Source organism: Podarcis muralis, chromosome 12 (assembly GCF_964188315.1).
Source record: "Podarcis muralis chromosome 12, rPodMur119.hap1.1, whole genome shotgun sequence".
In the NCBI taxonomy this organism is placed as follows: Eukaryota; Metazoa; Chordata; class Lepidosauria; order Squamata; family Lacertidae; genus Podarcis; species Podarcis muralis.
In genome coordinates this window covers 54,240,436-54,261,204 of record NC_135666.1, presented here as the reverse complement: position 1 = coordinate 54,261,204, position 20,769 = coordinate 54,240,436, and the positions used below count along the sequence as shown (strand labels likewise).

The 20,769-nt window shown below is 45.3% G+C and overlaps 1 protein-coding gene across 2 annotated transcripts in view; it reads right to left on the bottom strand.

The window, feature by feature from the left end:
• Positions 1-207: 207 nt before the first annotated feature.
• ITPRID1 (ITPR interacting domain containing 1) overlaps positions 208-20,769 on the bottom strand; it is a 64,475-nt gene continuing 43,913 nt past the window's right edge. The window contains exons 10-15 of one of the 2 annotated variants that reach the window (XM_028750876.2): positions 13,588-13,664; positions 9,486-10,913; positions 4,586-4,713; positions 3,823-3,934; positions 1,262-1,612; positions 208-960 (exon numbers count right to left, since the gene is read on the bottom strand). In XM_028750876.2, coding sequence (XP_028606709.2) covers positions 904-960; positions 1,262-1,612; positions 3,823-3,934; positions 4,586-4,713; positions 9,486-10,913; positions 13,588-13,664 — 2,153 coding nt within the window. In that variant the 3' untranslated portion in view covers positions 208-903. Of the gene's footprint in view, positions 961-1,261; positions 1,616-3,822; positions 3,935-4,585; positions 4,714-9,485; positions 10,914-13,587; positions 13,665-20,769 lie in introns of both variants that reach the window. The other variant, XM_028750875.2, reaches the window with a different exon arrangement.

Genomic DNA, 20,769 nt, shown 5'->3' with positions numbered 1-20,769 from the left:
AAAAGAGAGGATTAGTCCATAGGAAGCAGAAAGGGAGTCGCAAGATTTTGGGAAAGTAAAAGGTGAAAGATTTATACAATCTCACCATGTTTAGTGCACATATAATTATGTACATTTTAACTTTCAATAAAGATGCGTGGGGAAAAAATATTTTGAAAAAGCAGAATATGTATTAGTTCCAAATTAAAGCACATAGAGATTTAGGCAAGGTCATGCATCTCTCTTTTTTTCTTTTTTTTTTTACTGGGTTTGATTATTAGGCCAGGAAACTTTCAAAATGTTAAACTAAAAAAAAAAGGCCAAATCTAGACATTTTTTTTCCTGAAGAACCCACAAAACATATTCCTGGAGTAAAACAAAAATTTATATTCCAAGCATATACTGGAGAAATACAGCCCTCATTAAGAAGAAGATTTCTGGTGTCATAGCTGTGAGAAGAGTTCTTGTCTCTGCTATTTTAAATACCTACCAATAGGTGGTGCCTCGTAGCTGGAAATCAAATATTCAGAGACAGCCTTCCTTATTGGAGGAAACCACAAAATGGCTAACTATCCAGGTTCCCTTTGTTCCTGGCACTAGTCCTATAAGAAAGAGGGTTAAGGCACCTGGTTGGGCAATGTGGGAACAGGACGCTGGACTAGACCACAAAATCTTCAATAGCAAAACAGCCATCTAGATATTGCTTTCAATAAATCTCTTACGACGACTTCTTCAGCACTCGCCTCTCGACACTCGTCCTCCAGGACTTCCCCCAGTATACATCTCTATTCGATATGCTCTCTCACACAAAAAAAAGCATTGTGAACATTTATGGGAAATCCTCTCCAATCCTGTGAGGTGGTTCGAAAGATCCTCTTGCAAGAAAACATTGCGGGGTAGCAGGTCAGGAGGAATTGCCCCGCCTCAGTCTTTTCCTTCTGCTGCATCGTTGCTGAAAGAATTTCGAAAAGATTTCTTCAGCTGACGGAGAGAACGAGAGAAATGAGAAGAGTTAAGAGTGAACCAACCACAAAAATGTAGCCTATACACTCAAAGCTGTGCAGCACTATTCAAGACGGTTCCCACTCGACAAGGAACTTGAGTCATAGCTGTCAACATTCCCTTTTTTAAAGGGAAATTCCCTTATTCCGAATAGGATTCCTCGCAAGAAAAGGGAAAAGTTGACAGCTATGACTTGAGTGCTTCCTCTGCCCACCCTCAAAGACCCTGGAGAATAGAGGTTCCACCCCTGGTAGGAACCAGAATGCAACTTGATTCTTACATTCTGGATGAAGGCCTTGAAGTCTATCTTTTGACTTTTGACTTCTTTTTTACTGGTGTGAAGTTCCTTGGGGTCCGACGCAGAATTGGCCTTGCCGCTTGCGAGAGAGGTTGATGCCTTCAGCTCCGTTTGTCTGACTAAAGTGCTGGAGGGGCTTGAGGGGACTGTTGCACTCCTACATGGAGGCCTGTGGTGTATATTATTGGAATACCCAGCTCTGGAGAAGAAATCGTCAGCAGCATCTGGAAGAGTACTGTGAGCGTGCCCGGTTTTAGGCTCTCTTTCTTCCGTCCGATCAGGAATTCCAAGTTCTGAGCACAGGTTGGACTGTTCGCCTAATAGCTGATTCAGCTGCTGCAAAGAGATGTGTGCAACACAGAGATATATTGATTTAAAAGAGAGAGAGATGGGACCACTCAGTAGTAAATAATAACTACGATGTTCAGATATAATGTTAAACTAGGGCTGCCATACGTCCGGAAAATCCTGGCCTTTGCCAGGATTTTGATCCCCAAAATGGTGTCCTGGCAGAATGTTTAATGTCCGCTTTAAATGTCTAGGAAAACCCGGGTGTATGGCAACCCATGTTGTAAGTGGGGTTATTTTTGCTGATTTTCTTAAAACTAGCCAAAAAACACACACACTATTTTCTTCTAGCCAAAAAAACTTATTTTCTTTTTTTTAGATTTCCCTACCCTCTGAAAAAAGGTCAACAACTCTTTTGTCTGGAATATGGCAACCCTAGTTAAACAAGGACTGGATCCAGACACATCAAAGAAGCGTTTCAGTTTAAAGCATTGTAAATTTAAACAGGGAAAACAGGTAGAGAAAAATGGGGCTCCACATCACCATCTTGGTGGCACAATGATATATCGCATATACAACACATATAAATCACTTTTTCTTTGCCAGTCTAGCTGAGTCCATTGTTTAGCCTCAGGGTTATTTGTCTATAGGAATTAACAGTAACTATGGTCTGTTTCAAAGGAAGTGTACTACAAACCATGGTTTTTGAAGCAGGTTTGTTTAGACTAACCATAGTTATTGCAAATCATGATTCTCCAGTTTGGAGAAAATGGGAAGTTACAGATTACATAGATTACAACTGGTATAGAATAGCTCCTGGACTTTTGCTATTTTATATTTATTTTATATTGCTTAGGGTGTTCAGGTGTTGCCTGATAACTTGCAGCATCCATGAACTTGCTGAATGGTCTCTTTAAATTTTAAGGTTCATTATTGTTTCACAAGATGTGTATTTCTTTAAAGGCCAGAGCAAATAACGTGACCTAGTTTTGCAGCTGTGAAGCAGTATAGCAGGTGCTGTTAAGTTGCGGTAAGTAAGCTGTTGGGTATGGAATATAAAGAGCAGCATGTAGTACCCTGATGGATGGGTCACGCTTATTAAATATTGTAATTTAGTGTAAAAGGACTTTTTGTTTTTAAAACCTAGCAAAAGTTATTTTGCGTTTCTTAAATATGTGGTCTCCACAGCACGCTTTCTGCAGCGCAACTAATCTGCAAAGAACCAACAGAACTACTCAGAGTAGCAGCTGTTGTGTTGGAACCACAGAGTCACCACCTTCTCCAGAGTGGTTGGGGAAACCCAGCCAGGTGGGCAGGGTATAAATAAAATATAACAACAACAACAACTTTACACTTTTGCCACTGCAGAGTCACTGGGGCAGGGTGGAAGCGATGTTAGGGTTCTGCTGATATACCAGCTGGAATGCCAGATTGGCTGAACCAGTTTGCTCATGTCAGAAGGGGTGACTCTGTCCCACCACACCAGCTGCTACTAACTGCTGAGCTGTTGTTTGCTTTCTACCAGAGCTATTTTTCCAGAAAAAGAGGTGCCGGAACTCACCATGAACACCTCCCTCGTTCTCTTACAATAGGGGCGCGGGTGGCGCTGTGGGTTAAACCACTGAGCCTCTTGGGCTTGCTAATCAGAAGGTCAGTGGTTCGAATCCCCGCAACAGGGTGAGCTCCCGTTGCTCTGAGCCAGCTCCTGCCAACCTAGCAGTTCGAAAGCACACCAGTGCAAGTAGATAAATAGGCACCACTGTGGCGGGAAGGTAAATGGCATTTCTGTGCGCTCTGGTTCGCGTCACGGTGTTCTGTTGCACCAGAAACGGTTTAGTCCTGCTGGCCACATGACCCAGAAAGCTGCCTGTGGACAAACGCTGGCTCCCTTGGCCGGAAAGCGAGATGAGCGCCACAACCCCAGTTGCCTTTGACTGATCCTTTACCTTTTTACCTTTACCTTCTCTTACAATGGCAATGGCGCCCACCTGAGAGGTGCCGGAACTGAGTTCTGGTGAGTTCCGGCTGAAAAAAAGCCCTGCTTTCTACCATGTTTATATGTGGTGCTCCTACACCAGGCAAATCCCAATTTCCATCACACAGCAGGGTTCATGAGGCCTAGCTGGTTGCTAGTCCCTTGTCTGACCAAAATGCTTGACCTCTTGAGTTACGTGGCCTTAAGTCCTTTAGGAAAAGAGGCCTGTGATTTGTGTCCAGGAGGCCAGTGCAGATGCTGAAGAGCTCTGGTTACGTACCATTAGAATTCCCTCCCTAACCTGGCGAGCCCGATCCTGCAGCTGCCCTTCCAGTTCAGCGACCTCTCGACGAACAGCTTGCCGCAAGACCTGCAACTGTCTTCTTTCCTCTCTGTGGTAGACGGCAGGGGGACAAGACAAAAGACAGAAAGGCAACCCTCAGTGAGGCCTCCGCTTCCCTTAACATCATCAAAAGATATTGCAAAGACAATCGTGTCCAAGTTTAATTACATTCACACCTGGACACAATTCATTTCCTATACTTGGCAACACAGTGGGTCAATACTCTTGTTCATAGGACTGAATTAAAGCTGGAACACGATAATCTGAGTAAATTAAATTCATAACCATGGGATTCAGTTCTTCTGTCTCTCTCTGCTAGTCTTTTAAGATCAAGCTGGTGCATTAATTCATGTACAGATCATGCTTATTATATAACCACTGCTTATTTGCCATGGCACCAAGGGTAATTGTTAGATTTCCCTCACGCCACCCTAATGGCACTGCAGATGTTGCACAGCTGTAGGAAATGTGATGAGATGTCTGCCAGGTGGGAGAAAAACCACCCTGCATGCAATTTATGCCATTGTCATGATTGTTTTGTTTGGAGAGCACTCTGAAGTTTCAATAGCATGTACTGCGCCATTTTTAAGAGAAGCCCTTCTGTGTATAATAAGATGCACTGTGTGTGTTTGTGTGCTTTTGTGGTGCACATGATGGTGCCAAAAATGCAGGGCTGGGGTGTGAAATGAAGGCACATTACCGCCCCTCCGTTGACATCGCAATGGAAAAGAGAGCCTCTTGCTCCGTCATGTGCTGCTCAATCTCATCCAGCCGTTCTCGAAACTTCTGGCACGAATTCCTCATGACTTCGATTTCATGGACTGTGCACTAAACATAAGATCAAGAAGAGGCAACAATTCTGTTAAGTTGTGGGTGAACATATCAGACGACACAGCGATTCTTCAAACAGCTCTTGTTTATTCGCAGGCCAGAACAGAACTGAACTGAAGGGTTCAGCCAGCCTGCTTATATAGAGCTCCACTAGAACGCAACAGTAACCATTTTCTGTAACTATCCAATCGCTGAAGGTCACTTTCAATCCCTTATTTGCATATGTGGACCTGACTGAAAACTATCTACAGTATCCCCCTGCTGGCCCAGGGTGAGAACTTCAGTACATAACAAATTCAACATATAGCCACAGCTGTTATAGGTAGACATTCAGATTTCTACACATACACATGTAACCTTATATAAACCTAAACAGATATCTGTGTCTCTTCATAGACATTCACCAGTTTTACCAAAGGCCACCTTTCCCCATACTGCTTCTCTGGTACATGTGTCAAACGCAGTGGTGGATTTACGTACAGCATAAGCTAAACAAGCTATAGCTTAGGGCCCCACTCTCTTGGGGCCCCCAAAAAATTTAAAGGGAAAAAACACCTGGATGTACATTTCCAAAATATAAGATAAAAAACAAATAAAATAAAACCTACATACAGCAACAGTGTTTTGTGTTGTGTAGGCTCCTATAATGGGCCCATAGCTGCCAACTGTCCCTTATTTGGCAGGACAGTCCCTTATCCCAGTGCCATGTCCTGCTGCTGTCCCTTATTGATGATGTCCCTTAAATTTCCTGGGTTTCAAAGGAAGCAGCTCCTCTCCCTCCCTCCCTCCCTGCCGGCCAGGGAGGAGGGATGCTCCAACTGTGTTGCTTGGCTGCGTTGCTCACCCAATAAGGAGTTTAAGAACAACTGGGAGGTAGAGCTTGCATGCCTTGTACTGATCAAATCGGCTACGTTGCCTGGGGACTCGCCTTTGCTCAGCGCTTCCCAGCGGAGAGGGGACGGTGATTTTCCTTGCTGCATCCCCTTTGCCGGGTTGCTGCGCTATGGGAACCACCACTTGAGGCTTCGTTTGGCTGCTGGTTGACTAAAATCCCTTATTTTGGCTGCTGATCCCTTATTTTTGAGGCTGCTGGTCCCTTATTTTCAAATCTGTAAATTGACAGCTATGAATGGGCCCCGCCTGCTGGCCTGCTCCCTAAAATATCACATATAAAGGGCTCCATTACCTTCAGTAGCTTAGGGCCTCAACAAACCTAAATCCAGCCCTGGTCAAGGGAACATAAGATCCTGAGATTGCATGCTCACATCTCAAAGTTAGGAACATATGGACAGAGTAACCTCTTTCTGGTTTTGTTTTTAAGCCATATAAGATAATGATTTAATAGAATGAAGTGTGAAACAGGAGTAGAATCATAGAAGCATTGAGGTGGAAGGGACCCTGAGGGTCAGCTAGTCCAATCCCCTGCAATGCAGATTTTTTTTACCCAATGTGGGAGTTAAACCCACGGCCCTGAAATTAAGAGTCTCTACCAACAGAGCTATTTAATCTGATCTATTTTTCCTCTTTTGCTCCAAGTACAGTGGTGCAGTGCTGCCTTGTCAGGCCACTCCATTATCATTTAGGTTTCCTGAGGGGGAAACATTTTCTATCAGTCCTCACAAGAAAGACAAAGGATACTGTCCATGCAGTTTGAAAGGGCTTAGCCAGTTGTGAGTGAGTTAATGAAACATTGCCATCTAGTGGGCATTTGCAAGTGTCGGAATATTCTAGAAAAATTGTGACATGGCCGTGGGGTGGGGGAGATGTCACGAAAGGCACCTCAAAGTTGTAAACCCCATTTCTTCCTTACTGGTAGTTATTGTTCACATTCGAACCACTAGGGGTTAAGGCCTCTGTAAGCGAATCCACCCAATTAATACCACCCATTAATAATGTGGCAGATCCTCTCCCGCTAATTGCCCCCAATTAATTATAGTGCACCCACCTCACGGTACACCAATTACACGAGTTTCTACAATTTACCACAGCTTATCTAGTGGGGGACTTGTATGAGGAAAAACTGAATGATTAGAGTCTCAGGCAGAAAATAATCAAACAAACAATAAAAAGTTTTATTAAACAAAAATGGTTTATGAAACAAAGTGGGTCAGGAAGTGAGTTCTTTCAGGTAGAAGTTAACTTGTTTACTTTAACTAACTGTAAGATGTTTCAGACTTAAACAGTGGTACCTCAGGTTAAGTACTTAATTTGTTCTGGAGGTCCGTTCTTAACCTGAAACTGTTTTTAATCTGAAGCACCACTTTAGCTAATGGGGCCTCCTGCTGCTGCCGCACAATTTCTGTTCTCATCCTGAAGCAAAGTTCTTAACCCGAGATACTATTTCTGGGTTAGCGGAGTCTGTAACCTGAAGCGTTTGTAACCTGAAGCATATGTAACCTGAGGTACCACTGCATAGGCACAGTTCCTCTTAAACTTCAGTTACTGTACTAAAAATCAGGTGTTACACTTCAGGTGGTAGATGTTCAGGTGTCCAGAATTGATGGTCAAATGCTCAACTCTGTTTCTGTCGCTTAGATATTACAGTTAAATATTTTCAACACCATACCACTTCCTTCGCAACTTAATACTTTGGTTCATGAGCGAGGGGCACTTCTCTTCAGTTACCCACTCTCTCAACCACCCCACAACTGAGGTATTCCAAATGGTATAAGAGACCCAGACCTTGTGACTAGGTTGGGAGTCTTCGGTACCTAGAAGACCTCTCCCCTCCTGGCTAGACTGAGACCCAGGTAGCCTGAATTCCCACAGGATCTCCCTCTCCTGGCTCAGACTCAGCCGTCCCAGGACCCTCCTGCATGTATACCTCCCCCAGACCTCAACCTGATCTCCCTATCCAAGCTGCAAGGCTCAGTCCCATTGTGGGTGTTTAGCTTCACTCAGAACCAGTTCTCCTTATCTCACTCCCTAACTCCCAACTCCAATCAAACCCTCTCTCTTAACCTGAACCTTAGCCATATCTCACGACCAAATCCTATCTCTCGTGTTAAATCCAGCCCCATCTGACTCTCTCCCTGGCAAACTGCTACAACCTTGTGTTTCAAATACAAAGAAATCAATGTAGGCCATATATTTAGACCATGGGTAGGCAAACTAAGGCCCAGGGGCTGGATCCGGCCCAATCGCCTTCTGAATCCTGCCCGCGGACAGTCCGGGAACCAGCGTGTTTTTACATGAGTAGAATGTGCCCTTTTATTTAAAACACATCTCTGGTTTATTTGTGGGGCATAGGAATTCGTTCATATTTTTTTCTCCAAAATATAGTCAGGCCCCCCACAAGGTATGAGGGACTGGCCCCCTGCTGAAAAAGTTTGCTGACCCCTGATTTAGACCCTCCTTGAAGCATGATGTGAAATATGGAACAGGCACCACTGGCAAAATGCCATGTAAATGGGTCTCCTTTCTTTATGTAGGAATGCATGCCTTTTATGCATGCCTTTTCCTGGAGGCCCTAGCCCTGTGCAGATGGCTATTCTGTGATTATTGCATGTATGGAAAGGGGAACAGGGTCACACATGGTGCCCCCACTGCCAGCCTCTGAGTGTTCAACCAAATCTCTGAAAAGAACTGAGGTGTTCAGAGGTTTGGCCAAGAGGGTTGAGATCCTGGTTTTGTCTCCCCACGTTTCGAATATATAAAATCCGTGTCTGAATAGGGCCACAGACATTGTGATTAGACTTGCCACTCAGACACACTCAATTCCCTCATTAGAAGTATCAGAAGGGCAAGGAAGGGCAAGTGAAGCCAGCTAAGAATCTCAAGTTAAAATGTCAGATAGGAAGTGATGTGAAAAATCAGTGTTTTTCCCTTGGAGATGGTCAGAGTTTACATTCTTGGACTAGCTAAGCATATTGTCTGTCACTGTGTAAGACAGCTTCCTAATCTGCTCTTTAAAACCCCTGTATTGATTAATAGCAACCTCCTAGAATCATAGAATAGTTGGAATAGACCACAAGGGCCATCGAGTCCAACCCCCTGCCAAGCAGGAAACACCATCAGAGCACTCCTGACATATGGTTGTCAAGCCTCTGCTTAAAGACCTCCAAAGAAGGAGACTCCACCACACTCCTTGGCAGCAAATTCCACTGTCGAACAGCTCTTACTGCCAGGAAGTTCTTCCTAATGTTTAGGTGGAATCTTCTTTCTTGTAGTTTGGATCCATTGCTCCGTGTCCGCTTCTCTGGAGCAGCAGAAAACAACCTTTCTCCCTCCTCTATATGACATCCTTTTATATATTTGAACATGGCTATCATATCACCCCTTAACCTCCTCTTCTCCAGGCTAAACATGCCCAGCTCCCTTAGCCGTTCCTCATAAGGCATCGTTTCCAGGCCTTTGACCATTTTGGTTGCCCTCCTCTGGATACGTTCCAGTTTGTCAGTGTCCTTCTTGAACTGTGGTGCCCAGAACTGGACACAGTACTCCAGGTGAGGTCTCATACCCTACATAGCTCAGGGATTTTATGGAAGCAAAATATCAGTGCTGTTTTGAAACCAGTGGTTAAAATCAAGGCAATTTTGAAAGGTTCAGTCTGCCATCTTGATTCAAAATGGCACCCAATTATACACAAACATAGATGAAAACCTACTGTTTGGTCTCAAGAACCATCTTGCCAAATTTGGTTATGATCCAGGTGTCCAAAGCAGATGAACAACTTTCCCAAATATATAGCAGATTTTACTTGAACACAGGTTTCATGGGCTGAAGCAAGCGGAACACTTGCTGGGTAGCCCACTGAGTTATATACTCACCGAGGAAATATTTCTCATTGCTGTGTCCTGCAATAGCTTGAGAGTTTTCAGAAGCTGCAGTTCGATGGTGGCATGAGATGAGAAGCAGGCCACTGGATGTCTGCATGAAGGAGCTAAAGGAAAAGGCCACAGCAAACAGCAGTGATGAGAGCACAAAGGGTAGCAGGGACCTCTATGCTGGGCACAGCAGGAATTGAGAGGCTCCGGGCCGTAAGATCTGTATTTCCCATAAAGCCCTGTATCCAGAGATGCAGACTTCACAAGATGCCCATGCCCATGAAACGAAGGGAGACTCTGAGACAGAGGGAGAGCTGCTTTCTTTCTGTGGCTCCTTTCAGTCTGAATAGAAGCTTCTCTCGTGTGCTTTTCGTCCTCTTTTGGCATACCTGGTACTGATGCAATTTGAGGCTCATCCTTGGGTGCGAAATCCAGATATTGACCTTTTACAGCAGCTTCACCCAGTGAGAAGCTCCGCATCGTTGACATAAGTCTCGAAGGCATCTGAACAGTGACAGATTTTGAAAGGCTAGTATTTGTTTTAGCACCAGTTCCTTCTTCGCCCAGTTCCGCACCTGTTGACAATGTGTCCGAGGCTCTAATGTCTCCCTCTTCGAAGCAGTGAGGGGAAAGGCTAGAATCATGAAGAGGGCTTCTCAAGATGGCATTGATCTCTGGTTGTGAAGCCACCGTGTCACGCTCAATTTTGGGTGCTCCAGATATATCCAAAGATCTAACCACCCCATTTATATCAGTCTCCCGACGCCCGCTTGCAACATCCTCCACAACAAGGGAGTCCAACTTTCTACAACCCTTCACAGAGTACTTTCCTTCCACACATTCTGCAGTACTTTCGGGAGCACCTTCTTCACACCCGTCTCTCGTTTCCTCCCCTTCAGTCAAACATTCTTCACTTCCTCTTGTACCTTTACTGATTTGGTGGCCACCGAGGCCCATGGCAGTCGCACAGCTTCCCTCTGTGAGAGCAGAACTTACACTTTGGTGCCTTTCACTAGAGGAGGAGAGGCCGTTCCTATCTAAAGGGCTAGCATCACCTGGATTTGTGTTGTCAGTATGACAAGGTTGTGAACTGCAGCCTTGTACACAACTATCTTCAATCTTCTGTTGTCCTTGCAACTCCTCCTCATCCATATCCTGTAGGGTTTCTTCAGCTGTGCTTTCAAACGGACCACTGCAAGTCTCACACATATCATCTTCTTCATTTATGGAATAAAATATCTCCTCTCCCTGAAAAGTGTGTTCTCTGCTGAGGCTGGGCAAGGAGATAGCATTGCTACCATCTGCTCTTGATATGCTAGCACTGGGCAGAAGATCCTGGCTAGTCAGAGCAGAATCTTTCCTCTGTCGCAGGAATGCTTGACAATCCTTGGAACCACAGCTAAGTCTCAAATTACCAGGCAGAGACAAGCCCTGGAAGAAAAATAAAATAACTTTAACCTTACTATGGAGTGAATCTGGTGTAAGGTCAGATGAAGAGAAACCACTAAGAGTTCAGTTCGACTGCAATTCTATATCCACTTACTTTAGCTTTTTGAAAGTTATTTTTATTTAAGCGTATGAAAGGGTACAAAATTGTCTGTATGAGGGGAGTGTGCACAAAAATGCATATATGAAAACAACATACAAAATGGCAAAATATTAGGGGGAATTGTTTGGGGGAACTGTATATAGTAGGCAAAACTGCACACAACTATGTGTGTCTGTCAAGAGACACACCGTATTTTTCTCTCTATTACACACAGATTTTTTCTCCTAAAAAGGAAGGGGAAATGTCTGTGCGTGTTATGGAGCGAATGTGGGGGGTCCCTGGAGCCGATTAGGGGAGCGCAGGAACAAAAATCAGCAAAAATCAATCGTGCGTTGTGTCCGAGAGGGAAACCTGAAAAGAGGAAGTGGTTGCTTTCCTGCATTCTGCCTCAGGATCTTACTGCCCACCCTCCTCTGTTTCGTTGCTGTGTTTGCTCAAACGGAACAAAGAGCAGGCAAATCCCCTCCCCTCCAGGCAAGCAGAGGGGAAAGCAGAGGTCTTTCCTTCTAATTCCTCTCCGTGCTCCTCGCAGGCAGCCAGAAAACATGCAGGAGGAGAGAGAAAGCTGACTTCGGTTTGTGGAAACTTTTGCCTTTCTTTCCTCCCTCCCGTAAAATCCCTTTCCTGCTTTCTTAGCCAGCTGCTTCTCTGCACACCACTCTCTTGTCCCTTCTGTGTTTTTCCTTCACTCCCCACTTAAAATGTAGTTACAAAGCATGGATCCACATGGATCCTCAGGATCTTTGCATTGGGCCACCCCAAATTCACCATCAGATCACATAGCAGCCTGCCCCCCTAAAATCACACACCCACTGTTGCCTGGGGCTGCAATGGTGCAAAAACGTGGTTAAAAAGCATGGATCCACATGGATCCTCAGGATCTTTGCATTGGGCCACCCCAAATTCACCATCAGATCACATAGCAGCCTGCCCCCCAAAAATCACACACCCACTGTTGCCTGGGGCTGCAATGGTGCAAAAATGTGGTTAAAAAGCATGGATCCACATGGATCCTCAGGATCTTTGCATTGGGCCACCCCAAATTCACCATCAGATCACATAGCAGCCTGCCCCCCCAAAATCACACACCCACTGTTGCCTGGGGCTGCAATGGTGCAAAAACGTGGTTAAAAAGCATGGATCCACATGGATCCTCAGGATCTTTGCATTGGGCCACCCCAAATTCACCATCAGATCACATAGCAGCCTGCCCCCCAAAAATCACACACCCACTGTTGCCTGGGGCTGCAATGGTGCAAAAATGTGGTTAAAAAGCATGGATCCACATGGATCCTCAGGAGCTATGGGGTTGCATTGAGCTACCCCAAATTCACCATCAGATCACATGTCTGTGGCCACAGCATGAAGCACAAAAATGATACATCCACTGTTTCATTCAGAATTTTTTTCCTTGTTTTCCTCCTCTAAAAACGATGTGCGTGTTATGGTCAGGTGCGTGTTATAGAGCGAAAAATACGGTACGTACTAAAATTCTGTTGATTTTTTTAAAAATTCACATCCAGATATGAGAATGTTGGTAAATTGAACTTAAAATTGGGGAAATGGGAAACAAATTGACAGATTCATGCATCCCTACTCCCAGCCTCTCACAAACAGTAGAAGGCCAGTGGAATTGGAAGGCTTTGGCCTATTCTTCTAATCACACAACCCTGTACCTGCTAATTCAGAAGTAAGCTCCACTGTGTTTATGGGGTGTACCTCCTAGGGTGTTTAGGACTCCAGCCTGGAAGTAAGCTCCACTGAAATCAGTTAGACTTATTTCTGAGTCCATGTAGAATCAAAGAAGCATGCAGCTGGAGGGATCCTGCATTCCTGGAATGCAGTGAGTCCCATTGAGCTTATGGGCTGACTTCTGAGTAAACATGTTTAGGATTGTGCTGTGTTTGTTGCAGTTGGCATATGCCTTCAGCTGCGAAGAAGAAACTCACTCAGAAGATTAGCATGGGCACCACCAACACACCTGAAATTTAGGCTTAGAACAAGGGTCAGCAAACTTTTCCAGCAGGGGGCCGGTCCACTGTCCCTCAGACCTTGTGGTGGGGCAGACTATCTTTTGAAAAAAATAATAATGAACAAATTCCTATGCCCCACAAATAACCCAGAGATGCATTTTAAATAAAAGCACACATTCTACTCATGTAAAAACACCAGGCAGGCCCCACAAATAACCCAGAGATGCATTTTAAATAAAAGGACACATTCTACTTATGTAAAAACACGCTGATCCCCAGACCATGCGTGGGCCGGATTTAGAAGGTGATTGGGTCACATCCGGCCCCCAGGCCTTAGTTTGCCTACCCGTGGCTTAGAACTTCTCAGTATACAAGGGAAAACATCCAGGCAGGCACTTTTATCAGTCAGAAAATAGCCGCTGAAAATTCTTGCAGTCGAGAAGTGATATATTTCGCATGGACATCCAAAACTGGATTTAGCATGTCAACAAGGAACCCCACCTCACGATCAGCAGAACGCCCTTGTTCCAAATTATAATGTGATCTTTTTTTTTAAAGTTTAGGCTTCTCGGTCCCCACTCACCTGGAGAGGTAAGGGCTCTGAAGGATCTTCCAGAAATCCACTGCTGTCAGACTGGCAACTGTTTGTTCTTGTCACATCTATAATTAGAAAAATAAAGGTGAGAAGGAAAGTAATTGAAATGACTGGAGAGTTTTATTTCAGCCTTTATTTCGGGTGATTTCAGCACCTGCTGCTCATGACAGCCAAGCGAAAGAGTGAGAGATGTTTTCCAGTTCTGTGTTATTTATTTTAGTTCTAAAGTTGGAGCATATTATCTTGGGTATGTCCATGGGCAATCACTAGAGGGTGTTCCTTTGTTTGTCCCTAGCACCAGATAGGAACGGAGGAGGGCCAGCCTGAAGAAAGAGGGAGATAATAAGGGAAGGAGGACAATGCCTGCTCATGCCTCTCCCTCAATGCATAGCTTGAGAAAAAGCCTATACCTAAGTACAAACTACTTGTGCCTAGGCTCTGTCCAAGCAATCAGGGATAGTGCCAAAAGGGGGTGGGGCATTGTGTCATTCGTACGGAGCCCCCGGTCGTCTCACGGACTATTGACCCGTACACCACTAATCTGCTGCCACCAACCAGGTCCTCCCCGGTAAAATCACTTCAGCCTCAGTCAGGTTCTCAATTAATAAAGAAGAGTGTATTTTATTTCAGACACAAACAAACCTTTCCGGCATTCCAAACGTTGTTGCTCTTTACTTTCTTAGTCTTATTTTCCTCTCTCTATCTCTTCTACCTCCCCTCACTCAAGAACCCACTGCCCTAACTGTCTCTATTTCCAACTGCCTGCCAACTGCTTCTCCAACTGCCTTTCCCAACCAGCCAACCCACTGAAACCAACCAACTACCCACCAACAACTAACTCAAACCTAGCCCTTTTATACACAGGTAGGCTCCGCCTCCAGCTTTCCTATTGGTCTATATTTTTAACCCTATCTCTCTTCCCTGTTCAAACATTTTCTAAATGAACAGGCAAACGCCACAGGCATGCACAGTGCTTATGAATATGCAGTTTGTATTCCAATGGCTACGCATGTAGGAGGAAGGCAGGTTGTGCGGGCATGTATTCTTCCAGAGCTGCCAGAGGAGCCACATTTCTGCAGATTCATCCCATGATGCTGCTACAATGGTGCTGGTTTTGACCTTTAAAGCCCTATGCGGCCTAGGACCCACATACCTACGGGACCGCCTCTCCTGGTATGCCCCGCAGAGGACCTTAAGGTCCAGAAATGACAACATTTTGGAGGTCCCAGGTCGAAAGGTGGTTAGATCAGTTGCAACTAGGGCCAGGGCCTTTTCAGTACTGGCCCCGACTTGGTGGAACGCTCTGTCACAAGAGACTAGGGCCCTGCGAGACTTGACATTTTTCCGCAGGGCCTGCAAAACAGAGCTGTTCCGCCTGGCCTTTGGTTTGGACTCAGTCTGACCCTTTTGTTCCCCTCCCCTTATGGTTTTGATGAGGCTGCATTTTAAATTGCATTTCAACCTGTATTTTAAATTGGGTCCCCCCCCCCATTATGTTTTTACTGTAATTTTACTGTTGTTAGCTGCCCTGAGCCCGGCTCTGGCCAGGGAGGGCGGGGTATAAATAAAATTTATTATTATTATTATTATTATTATTATTATTATTATTATTATTAGGGAAGCTTTTAATGTTTGTTGTATTACAGTATTTTAATATATTTTTTTGGAAGCCGCCCAGAGTGGCTGGGGAGGCCCAGCCAGATGGGCAGGGTATAAATAATAAATTATTATTATTATTATTATTATTATTATTATTAGTCCAACATCACACGGGTGAGACCTGTTATCCACAGCACCTCCTTACCTTCCAGTTGTTGATCCTGTGTCATCACCTAGTCAGATTGGCCTCATCCAAGTAGGTGCTGAGCAGGTATGTGTGTGTGTATGTATGTATGTATTTTCATTCAATTTGTACACCACCCTTGATCCAAAGATCCCAGGGTGGCGCACAACATTAAGAACACAATTCACACAGCAATGTTTTAAATGTTAAAGGAGTGACCCCAAAGAAGAGTGGTACCCTCTATGCCGCTGTGTTCATAATGGACACTTCTGCCAGACCAGAATAGGCTTCACAAACACACAGTGCCCTGCAGCTTTTAAACAATAGATTCCATCACTAGACTGAAGCCGGGCAACGCTAGACCACCCCATAAATGAGGAGGTGGAAGTGCATGGGACCCACACATGCTAAACTATAGCTATTTACCACCACTGACTCTTCTTCAAGTGTGGCGTTCCATTTGAAACTTTACATTTTTTAAAAGTCGCACATTGATCTTGCTAAGAAGTCATTCTGCTGTCGTGCTCTGTGGATCTGCTCCAGGTTTATTATTAATTCCAGATGTCCAAAGGCCACAGCAGCAAAGGTAAATACAATTACGTAACTTTTTTTTGATACAGGCCATAAGGAAGGCTGTAAAAGCAAAGATCACGATAGTAACACTAATAAATTACCTGCTAATTTTAACTGCTGCTGCTGCTGCTGCTAAAGCAAAGCTAAGGCAAAGATCTAAGGACACACATCTAAAAACAAAGGCAACCGATCACAAAGATGTGTAGAAATAAAATTTACTGGAAAAATAGGGCCCAAACAACAGACATTTTTTCATCAAGGAACTTTTGGGCTGCAATCCTATGCAGATTTACATGAGAGTAGCCTCACTGAATTCTGAGGGATTTACGTCTGAGTAGGTGCACATGCAGTTGTGCCACACATTGCAGTCTCTTTGGGAAATTAATAATCCTGGTAGAAAATTGCCCTAGCTGGTTATATTCAGATATAAACCTATTTTTCGAATTTAATAAACACCTTGCTTCTGACGAGATGCTTGAGATTTAAAGCCTTACAGAGTTTGCTTTTCCTCAGCAAAATCATATTCCCAAAAAGATCAGCAGAATTTCTCTGACATATAAAAGCTACAAAACTAATTTAGGCCATGGTAGTCTACCAAATGCAACAGACCAAGGAAATCAACGTAACAGAGCAATTTAAAAACCTTAACTTCAAACCTTAAAATGACCAGTAGGTGGCAGCAGCAGACAAACCTCCAGTGTAAAACTTGAAATACGTGAACACTCAGATAAACTCTTTTACAACGCCTCTGTTCCTTTTGAATGCAGGAATAGCAATGGAACCAAAAAATTAAAGACTAAGGCTGCAATCAGATGCATGCATATTTAAGAGCAAAACGCATTGAACCTGGCTGGATTCACGTCTGAGAAAACCACACATTTTATTTCTTTATTTATAAAAGTATTTATATACCACTAAATTGCAAAACCTAGACAGCATCTTAAAAAGCAGAGACATCACCTTGCCAACCAGGTCCGTATAGTAAAAGCTATGGTTTTCCCAGTAGTGATGTATGGAAGTGAGAGCTGGACCATAAAGAAGGCAGATCACCGAAGAATTGATGCTTTTGAATTATGGTGCTGGAGGAGACTCTTGAGAGTCCCATGGACTACCCATTCTTAAGGAAATCAGCCCTGAGTGCTCACTGGAAGGACAGATTGTGAAGCTGAGGCTCCAATACTTTGGCCACCTCATGAGAAGAGAAGACTCCCTGGAAAAGACCCTGATGTTGGGAAAGATGGAGGGCACAAGGAGAAGGGGACGACAGAGGATGAGATGGTTGGACAGTGTTCTTGAAACTACCAACATGAATTTGACCAAACTGTGGGAGGCAGTGGAAGACAGGAGTGCCAGGCGTGCTCTGGTCCATGGGGTCACGAAGAGTCGGACACGACTAAACGACTAAACAACAACAACAAATTGCAAAACATATTAAGGTGGAAGACAATTTACTCAGTGTGTGTTATCATGGACTGGCGGAGGAACTGACGCACCACAGCAGATAGTGCCGTGTTAAATTAAACACTTTAGCATGGAAAGATTGGTCAATTTTGCTCCTCTCATTTTCTCCCTTTTCCAATCCACAACAATTTGCAAATTTCCTCTAGAAAATTTGTCAGCGTTCTAGTGCAAATATCTGCCTTCAAACACAGTTTTGTGTGCAGGTTTGGCTAATAATCTTTGTGAGCAATTTCCCCTAATATAATGCACTTTTGAATACCGTTTTCTAATATATGAATTTTAATGCAACTATTTCCCTAACATATGCATGTTTGCACAAATTGTTTGCTTGAAGAATTGCATTGCAAAATTCAGAGATGTGTGAATTTTGAAATTCTGGTTTGGAAGTGTGGATTAAGTAGCTTTGCATTAAAATGTGAACAAAACAGAACTTCTCCTCAACCTAGGCATTAAAGTGGCATTAAACTAACATCAAATTAACGAAGCCCAGGGGATTTTATATCCAACTGCTCAAGTTCTCTTTCTTTACTACTATTCTTTGTAATAATGCAAAATGACATTTTGCAAAGCTCTGAAATATGTGGAACTTCCCAATGTCAAAATCGAGATCCAATCTAAAAATTCAGCATTGGAATTCTGGAATAGAAATTAGAAATTAAACTGGCCCAAGGAATGAGTTGTCAATACAATTGCATCACAAGACGGATGTCAAATATAATTGCCGTTGTATATCTGCAGCCAAGTATTGACAAATGGTGGCTAGCATAGGTATGCAATTGTCCAATATCACTCCATCTAATGGCAAACTCAGGTGCGTGAGGGCTGATAGAAACGGAGTCGGAACAGAGCCAACTGAAAAACAAGAGAGAGGTATCAGAATGCTGAAGGAAAGCCCAAAATTTGCAGAGGGGCAGATACATACCCTATATTATGAATTCATGGGGGAATCTCTCCCACAAACACTCCAGTAGTCAGATGGAAAGAAAAACTGAAAGCTGGGAGAGGAAAGTGACCAAATGGAAAGTCGCCCAACCACTGCCACAGTGACCTTTCTCTTGGCAGATCAAGATGAGCAGGTGACAGCAAAGGTTCCAAGGTTTTTAGCTGGGGCAATCAGAATAAGAGCCACTATTTGACTATTGATACAAAACCCTAAAATGTATTTTATATAATTGACTTTTTATTTCTATCCTTTGTATATCGTATTGCCATTTTATTGCTATGACCGATGGCTACTGCAAATAAAGATTTATTTACCGTATTTTTCGCCCTATAGGACGCACTTTTTCCCCTCCAAAAATGAAGGGGAAATGTGTGTGCGTCCTATGGGGCGAATGCAGGCTTTCGCTGAAGCCTGGAGAGCGAGAGGGGTCGGTGCGCACCGACCCCTCTCGCTCTCCAGGCTTCGCACACCTCTCCGCAAGCAGCGGGAGCCCAGCGCTGGGCTCCCGCTGCTTGCGCAGAGTTGCTCGCATGCAGAAGCCTGCGCACACTCAGCTCAGCGCGTCCAGGCTTCGCGGACCTCTTCGCAAGCAGCGGGATCGCTCCCGCTGCTTGCAGAGACTTGCCTGCATGCCGAAGCCTGCACGCGCTCAGCTCAGCGTGTCCAGGCTTTGCGCACCTCTCAGCAAGCAGCGGGAGGGCTTGCAGAGAGCTGCCTGTTTGGGGGCTGGGGTCGGGGGAAGCTCGAGCTTCCCCCGCCCCAGCCCCGCGCCTGGGGGAAAAATAATTTTTTTCCCTTTATTTCCCCCCCCCCAAAAAAAAACTAGGTGCGCCTTATGGGACGGTGCATCCTATAGGGCGAAAAATACGGTAATCCACAAGAAAGAAGGGCCTTTTCGCTGGCTAGGTTCAATTCTAATCCTTCTAACCTCCTTTGGGGTAGGTTTGCGGGTTTGGCAGAAGGAGATAGGATCTGTCCATGCAATGCCCACCTGGTGGAAACTCTAGCTCACATGGCCCTTAAATGTAAAATGTAAAATGTAAAATGGCCCTTAAATGTAAAATGTATGATGATCTCCGCCAACAGTTTCTAGACCATCTATGTATTCCAACATGGAAACCAGAGAAGGAGGTTATGCACTTCTTAATACAGGGGAGAGACCAGGAGCTCACCAAGAGAGTAGCTAAGTTCCTCTATTGGATTTTTGTTCGCCGGATTATGCTACAGAATCCTGCCCTCGCCAGAAACCCACAGAGATGGGGCAGATTGCTCACCTCTTCTGCTCTCTGGGGGGTGACTGTGCAGTTGGGGTGGCGACGAGATCGCACTGGCTTATGTATTCTGAATGTATTCTGAATGTTCTTATGTGATGCCAATAAAGGTTACTTGACTAAAATAAAGATTCATTCATTCATTCAGTGGTTGCTGCAACTGCTGCCTAGAGTACAGACCAGAGAATAGCTGCCTGGATGCTGGACTGGCGCTTGTCGGTGTTCAGAGCCGTAGAAACTACTGCAAGTGTCCTCTTTTGACAAGAAAGAGTTAACGATTACAGTGGTACCCCGCAAGACGAACGCCTCGCAAGACGGAAAACCCGCTAGACGAAAGGGTTTTCCGTTTTGGAGGCGCTTCGCAAAACGAATTTCCCTATGGGCTTGCTTCGCAAGATGAAAGCCCATAGGGAAATCTCCGGGGACCTCTTTTAAATGCTAGCGGTGGGGAGCAAAGCCTTTCCCCCCCCCTCCGGCCTTCAGAAGAGGTCCAGGAAGGCTGGCGGGGGCCGAAAGGCTTTGCTCCCCACCGCCAGCATTTTAAAAGCAGTCCGGGATAGCAGGGAAGCGCTTCCCACTATCACGGACGGCTTTTGAAGGCAGGAGAGGTCCGCGAAGCCTGGGCGCGCGGATCTCAGCGCGCGCAGGCTTCGGCATGCCGGCAACTCACCGCAAGCAGCGGCAGCGCTGCCGCTGCTTGCGGAGAGGTCCGCGAAGCCTGGGCGCGCTGATCTCAGCGCGCGCAGGCTTCGGCATGCCGGCAACTCACCGCAAGCAGCGGCAGCGCTGCCGCTGCTTGCAGAGAGGTCCGCGAAGCCTGGGTGCGCTGATCTCAGCGCGCGGAGGCTTCGGCATGCCGGCAACACTCAGCAAGCAGCGGCAGCGCTGCCGCTGCTTGCGGAGAGGTCCGCGAAGCTTGGGCGCGCTGATCTCAGCGCGTGGAGGCTTCGGCATGCCGGCAACACTCAGCAAGCAGCGGCAGCGCTGCCGCTGCTTGCGGAGAGGTCCGCGAAGCCTGGGCGCGCTGATCTCAGCGCGCGGAGGCTTCGGCATGCCGGCAACTCACGGCAAGCAGCGGCAGCGCTGTCGCTGCTTGCGGAGAGGTCCGCGAAGCCTGGGCGCGCTGATCTCAGCGCGCG